This window comes from Cydia pomonella, chromosome 16 (genome assembly GCF_033807575.1).
Source record: "Cydia pomonella isolate Wapato2018A chromosome 16, ilCydPomo1, whole genome shotgun sequence".
Classification (NCBI taxonomy): Eukaryota; Metazoa; Arthropoda; class Insecta; order Lepidoptera; family Tortricidae; genus Cydia; species Cydia pomonella.
In genome coordinates this window covers 8947980-8955468 of record NC_084718.1, presented here as the reverse complement: position 1 = coordinate 8955468, position 7489 = coordinate 8947980, and the positions used below count along the sequence as shown (strand labels likewise).

Below are 7489 nucleotides of genomic sequence, written 5' to 3'. Positions count from 1 at the left end.
TCGTTTGGGTCCTCCTTATGTCCCAGAACACCCTATGATTCTAAGGCCACTTTTGCTAGGTAATAATAATGCTGAAGATGTTTTAAATTCCCCCTTTTCACTTTTTGAACTGAAAGGAGTACTTTCATCAACTAAAGATTCTGCACCCGGTGAAGACGGGATTCCTTACTCTTTCTTGTCAAAACTTGATGATAACAGTCTTTGCTACTTTCTTTCTTTGATTAATAATGTTATGATAACAGGTTTTGTTCCTAAGTGGAGGACTCAAACATTGATTTTAATACAGAAGCCAAATAAACCCAATTCAGATCCTACATCGTATAGGCCCATAGCTTTATCAACTGTACTAGCCAAAGTTGCCGAACACTTAATAAAAATTCGATTGGAATGGTTTATAGAACATAATAAACTTTTATCATGTAATCAATTTGGTTTCAGGAAAGGTAAATGTACTCTTGACAGTTTAAGCATTTTTACCACAGATATCAGAATAAGTTTCTCTAAAAATGACTCTTTAGTTGCTGCTTTTCTAGATATAAATGCTGCGTACGACAACGTCAATATTTCAGTTTAAAAAAATAAATTAATTCAACTAGATGTTCCTAACTTTTTGATTAATTTTATAATAAATATGTTACATGAAAGGTATATAAAGTATCCATTAGACCAGTCTGGAAATGAAGTCATTAAAAGAACAGTTTGGAAGGGTCTGCCACAAGGATCTGTCTTGAGTCCTTTACTATACAACATTTATACTTATGATTTGGAACTTTCTGTTGAAGGGCAGGTTAATGTTCTTCAATACGCCGATGATTTGCTCTTATGTTTCTGGGCGATCTTTAGAAAACATTAGTAATATATTATCATCATCTTTGAGTGCCTTAAATAATTGGTTGAATAATAATGGATTAGATCTTTCGCCCCCTAAAAGTTCTGTTGTAGTTTTTTCACGAATGAAAAATATTCCACCTATTAACGTGCATTATAATGGTATTCCATTGGTAATCAAAGATAGTGTAAAATTTTTGGGAGTTATATTAGACTGTAAACTAACTGGACTTCCTCATTTTGAAAATATTGTATTAAGATGTGAACGGAATCTGAACATTTTAAGATGTCTGACAGGAGTCTGGTGGGGGGCTCATCCTTTTACTATGAGATTGCTGTATAACGCTTTGATTAGAAGTGTTTTAGATTATGGCACTTTCCTTCTACACCCTGGAAATGTTAAAGCAATCAAAAAAATTGATTCTATTCAGTCTAAGGCTTTAAGATTGGTCATAGGTGCAATGAAATCAAGTCCAATAAGTTGCTTACAAGTAGAATGCTGTGATCCACCCCTTGCGTTTAGAAGACAGTTCTTCTGTGATAAATTCTTTTTTCGTACTCTGCAATTAGATTCTCATCCACTACTTTCAAAAGTAAAACAATTAGCAGAACTGGTTGGAACCTGTAATTATTGGGCCCATAAGGATTCTCCTTGTCTTGTTAAGAGCTATAAAAAATATCAAAGTTTGGAAGCACCCACTTACAGAAGCGCGACACTTCCTTTATATCAACACGACTACACCAGTCTCATTATAGATCCAGATATTAGATTTAACATAGGCTTATCTAAAAACGATATTAATCCAAAAATAGAATTTATTAACCTTCTTAACATTGAATGGGCTAATTGGCACTGTTTATACACAGATGCCTCCAAACATGGCGATAGGAGTTGTGTTGGTGTTGGAATTTTCCATTCACAATACAAAGGATTACAACTTATCAAACCGCCACCTGAAACTTCCGTCTACACTGGTGAATGTTATGGTTTACTTAAAGCTATAGAATATATACTTATGCTGAAGATACCTACCTAAAACCATAATTTTTTCAGACTCTCGCAGTGCTTTAGAAGCCATAACGAGGTTCCCATTTAAGACTCATAAACAATCTCCAGTTGTCTTTAATATTAGGAATGTTTTATATAAATGTTCACAGAAAAGTTGTGCTGTCGTGCTGGCTTGGATACCAAGCCATGTAGGCATTCCTGGGAATGAAAGAGCGGACCAATTGGCAAATGAGGCTATTCTCGTGGGAGACATTGTGCCATACCATAATTATTGTCATGACTTAATAAATTTGTCAATAGTGTATTTGTATGTGGATTGGAATGAGATTTGAATAAGGAAACCGCAAAAGGTGTACATTATAGGCATATTCAGCCGTCAATTCCACGGAAACCATGGCTTAGCAAAATATTTTTTTCGAAAACTGTAACTTCTATTCTGTGTAGAATGCGTCTGGGGCATGTTTGTTCTTCGGCGCATTTACACATAATAAATAAAAAGCCGGATCCTCTTTGTTCTTGTGGTGACTATGGGGACCTGAACCATATTTTTTTTGCATGCTCTCTTCATGATCGGTCTGATTTTCTTTCCAGCCTTGAATCATTACGCATCCCATTTCCTACATCCATAATTTGCTTGTTATTTAGTAACTCGTATGATATTTATAAAATCTTATCTGTACTTTTAGAAAAGAATGATATTAAAATATAGTATATAATAATTATTATAATTATATACATATATTACAGTAAATCCAATCCTTCCCTTTCCAAATTTTCGTCATATCCGTACTTCCTAATTCCTAGTTTCCCTAACTTTTAATCCCATTACAACTTGACATTGGCTAATGTAACAAAAGCCAGAACAAAAAAAAAAAAAAAGTGTCAGATGTGATGTGACGTTTGACGTTCAATTCAAGTGAATATTTTGGTTTCCCGACTTTCCCGTATGGAGTGTGGATTGAACCTCCACCTTCCATAGTTTCCCGTTTTCCTTTCCTGTGTAACTCAAGATTCACTAAAAAATATAAGATTCTTATGCAAATAAATATAGCAAGGAAAATGCTTCGGAGAGCTAGGCCATTGCTGTGTGCGATCCACGCTCAACATAATAATATGTATTGTTTACGCAATATCCAGACATCACCTGCGCCACAAGAGGGAATTGTGATCAGTGAGAGCTGCGTCCAAAAATTAAAACAGCTTTGTGATGCTGAGAAGAGTTTCTTAAGGGTGTGCGTAGAAAGCGGAGGCTGCTCGGGATTCCAGTACAAATTTGATTTGGATACTAAACTTCAAGATGATGACAGGTTTGTTTAATTTTATACTACGAGGACTAGATATACCTAATGCAGCTACTATACTTTGTGTTCTCCGGTTTGTCAGCTAAACAAACACATTATACTGCACAGACTGGCATATATTGTAGACTTTTAGTCATAAGCTTGTATTAAATTAGAATATGTAACAAGGCCTAGAATGGGTGTCCGGAACTTGCAGTATGGCTATTCTGGGAAACTGTTACTTGATTGTTTTAAGTGGGGTTGTAAGAGATGGTGACTATGTTTTTACACCATATTAAATTACTTAGTAATTTATGTTGTTTCTTTTTAAATATGAAAAATATTTTTTACTGCTGCAGAGTATTCGAGAAAGATGGAGTCAAGGTGGTAATAGATGATACATCACTTGAATACATCAAAGGATCCACAATTGACTATCACACTGAACTAATCCGGGCAGCATTTAGAGTGGTTCAGAATCCTAATGCTGATTTGGGCTGCTCATGCGGGGCAAGTTTTTCAATCAAAATCGATTAAAGGTAACTAGAATTAAAAAGCTAAAGTAACTAGAAAAAATAGGTGGTAAAGATTAGAATAAATAGGTGACATTTGTACCTTAAAAAATATATACTCAATACAAACACTATATAGCAAAGAGTTATTGTTATTCTGTTATCGACAACCGGTTTAGCCTAGTGGTTAGTGACCCTGCCTAGGAAGCTGATGGTCCCGGGTTCAAATCCTGGTAAGGCCATTTATTTGTGTGATGAGCATGGATATTTGCTCCTGAGCCATGGCTGTTTTCTATGTATTTAAGTATGTATAAATATTTATATATATCGTTATCTAAGTACCCTCAACACGAGCCTTATTGAGCTTACTGTGGGACTTAGTCAATTTGTGTATTAATAATGATTATTATTATTTATTATTTGTAAAGCAGGCAGGCAGTTGAAAAAACTGATAATGGCTGTATCCTGAGTCATCAATAAAGTTTTCAGTGTTGAGTAGAATTTGCATAGTATGCATCTAATTTATTCTTAAAATCATTGACACTTTGGGCCGATACTATATCCTCTGGGAGTTTGTTCGAAGGTTTGATCACTCTGTTGCTAAAGAAGTGTCTATGAGGATTGTTGTAGGACCTGCGAGACACCAGCTTATACTGATGACCTCTCAAACAGTTTTTGTTATTGCGATCTAGCATCTTATGAAAATCTTTCAGGTCATAGTGTTGGGTTAGTATTTTGTATGTCTCAATAAGATCTCCACGTTCTCTTCAGGAAGTGCAGTCTTTCTTCATAGGGCATGTTTTTGAGTTTCTTCGGTATCTTGGTGAAACTATGTTGAATAATGTCCTATAATATTATCTATTTATTTATTTTTATAGACCACAAACAGTTGTATAGTATTTTCTCAAATGATGAGGGTAATCTGTTAAACAAAAGCCATTGTTTCTTTTGTGCAAGCAGTGGGCTCCCGTGTTGAGCGTGTGGCAAAGCAAAATGTCATTTGAAAAGCGGCTGTATCATGGTGGTTTTAAAGTTCAAATCTAAGTAATAATATGAGAGCTGGCCTACATTGAGGTGGTCAATCATCCTACATTACCAAAACATCAATAACTTAGAAACAAATATTTGTGATATACACACAAATAAATTCCCCTTAATACCAGGATTTAAACCCAGGCCCTGCTGCTTCGTAAGCAGAGTCACTACTGAGGATGAAAATTCAGGAAAAAATATTTTATTCGGAAATTTTACAAAATTTCGTTTTTTTTTAGTTTTATTCAGAAAAATTAAATACGTCATACACAATGCCACTGATGAGTGATGACAGTCTCAAAGTCAATAAAATGCCAGAAACTAACACATTAGATGTGCAACCTTAAACTACCTGTTTAAAGACCTAATTAGCCGGGTCCGCACAGAGCGAGCATAGGCGCGAGGCAATTTCCTCACGCACAAACCGGCCAGTGGAGACGTGCCTCGGCCGAACGCATGCACCGCCCGCCTATTAAGCCCGCCCGGCCCGGCTATTAAGTTCATTGTTTAATACAAAACATATAGCGTGTAAGCTTAGCTTAAGTTATTTTTCTATATAGCAACATATTTTGTTTGTAGTTGCCCTATAATTTGCATGTGGCAACTCTCTCTTCTTTCTCGATCCGAACCAACGACACATCCCGCGATCACCTTTGTAATAATTTTTAGTATAAAAGTGAATAAAAGTTCATCTAAACTTAAAAAGCGCATTTTGTATTCTCCATGCGCAAGTGGTCCTTTGAACCGGATATGAACCAGTGACCTATGGATTGAAAAATACAGAAGTTTTAAAAAAACTCGTTTGATTCGGCTTTATTCGTTTTTTTCGGAAGTATTGTAACTGAAATTTGCATTGTTTCGAAAGAAACCTGAAAAAACGAGCCATTTGGAAATTTTCCCGTATTTTCCCTGGTTTTTTCAACGCTAGTCACTACTGACTAGGCAAGGAGGTTCACAAAATTGCTATTTTTGAATGACGTTATTACAGTTAAATCGTGAGTTAACTTTGTTGACTATGTTACTTATAGTTAAAGTCAAACTCATCTATGCAAGCAAACATTAAAAAAAAATCAACGGAAGAGCATGTACCTACTTTGTTATTTATAATCAAACAAGCATTGAAAAAAAAACCTTGTCAGTAGCTCTTGAACGTTGCATTGATGAACCCTACTCTACTAACTGGGGCAAACGGGGCAAGTAAATAGCACTTAAAAATAAAGCTATGAATTATTAATTCTTCTTCGTCCTTTAACCAACAAATGTCCATCCTTGTATTTGATATATTTTACTTCATCTTTAAGAGGCTGTCAATACCTAAAGCGCGCACACTGTCTATTTGTATCGGAGTAAATGAGATAGCACTGTCGCATGTTACTGGGCCTGGGTAAGGGAATAATAAGAAAAATATTTAAATAAAAAAATGTTTTGAAATTGTGATTTTAATTGCAGACCCATAAGTCAAAACAATAAAGACATAGAACCGTTTAATTGTGATTTTAAGACCAATCTTTGCAATTATTTTCTATCGAGCCGATTTCGTTCAATCATGTATCGAGTACAACCACGGTCTTTGAAATATAATTAATATGAACATATATTTTTCTTACTTGACTAAAACAAATAGTCTTTCTTAAAAAACTGTTTAAGTAACATCAATTTCAAGGACATTGGGTGTTGACAGCCTCTTAAAGATTGTCCCAATTTGGTTTATGTTTTCTTTATGTTGTTTTCCTGGATAATAATATTCTGTTTGTCTCCAGTCTGCTAAAGCAATGTAATTCATACATTCTTGTATTTAAGTCATAATTGACATAAACCTCTCAAATGAATGGCCTAGCTTTACAAAAGAAGTTTCATATCTTACTAACAGTTTTAACAGAAATAATTAGTTTGAATTAAAAAGAATAGGATAGATTAATCTATAATTTTTATTGTATGCTAATTAAAAAATAGAGATATATAAATGTAAATTGTAAATATACTCAAATTACAATTGGTAGCTTGAAATGTAAATTGTAATATTAAATTTCGGATTGTTAATTGTAAAATGAAATATGAACAATTTGAAATTAAAATTTCGATTTATTAAAAAAAATTGTAAATAAGTATGTAGTTTATAGCGTACATATTAATTGCATTAAAACAATGTAGACATTTAGTTTAATTTATTTACATCTTCTGTGATATAACAATAAAGAATTTAAACAGTAGTATAAGCAAGTCTGCTTTTAATTTTAACAGTTATTATTCTCTGTGATACTTAATTTCCTAAAATGTATGTAATAAATAAGGGGATATAGTCTACTCGACAACTTCAAAATGGTGAAAAATAGAGATACTACTCCTAATAATACGAGTGATGCCTCATTGGATATTTGTCATAAGAGCTCTTATTGAAAAAAATACAGAAACCATTTCGTGAAAGGGCCGATTCTATATGAAAACACGGCTACGCTCTTTCTTTCGTTTTGTTTTATTGCGGTAATTAAAGTTAATTGTTAGAATACCTTCAGAAAACATGAGTGAAATAGTGATCCGTCCGTCTGGCTTACATTTTTTCAGGTTGTATTTTTTGATGGCTGACTGACGTGAAATTTTTTGTGTACTACACAAGATCAAAGTTATTTACATCTCGTGCGCTTTTGAGTCCCTTACTACGCTCAAGATTCTAAATTAGATTCACTCGCTACGCTCGTGAATCTATTATAGAATCTTTCGCTTGCACGGGACTCAAAACAAGCACTCGAAGAAATATCAAACTTTGCTCTCTTGTTGTACAAATAACTATTTCGAGCAAGAAAAAAAGAAAATGAAAATTATTATGATAG

The 7489-nt window shown here is 34.0% G+C and overlaps 2 protein-coding genes across 2 annotated transcripts; both read left to right on the top strand.

Moving 5' to 3' along the window:
- Positions 1–263: 263 nt before the first annotated feature.
- LOC133526112 (uncharacterized) lies at positions 264–2162 on the top strand. Its single transcript, XM_061862588.1, has one exon. It carries the CDS (start codon positions 759–761, stop codon positions 1863–1865), a length of 1107 nt encoding a protein of 368 aa, XP_061718572.1. The 5' UTR covers positions 264–758; the 3' UTR covers positions 1866–2162.
- A 414-nt stretch (positions 2163–2576) lies between these two features.
- LOC133526123 (iron-sulfur cluster assembly 2 homolog, mitochondrial) lies at positions 2577–6881 on the top strand. The gene is made up of 2 exons (XM_061862603.1): positions 2577–3144; positions 3477–6881. The coding sequence occupies exons 1-2, from the start codon at positions 2873–2875 to the stop codon at positions 3652–3654; spliced, it is 450 nt and encodes a 149-aa protein (XP_061718587.1). The 5' UTR covers positions 2577–2872; the 3' UTR covers positions 3655–6881.
- The last annotated feature ends 608 nt before the right edge of the window (positions 6882–7489 follow it).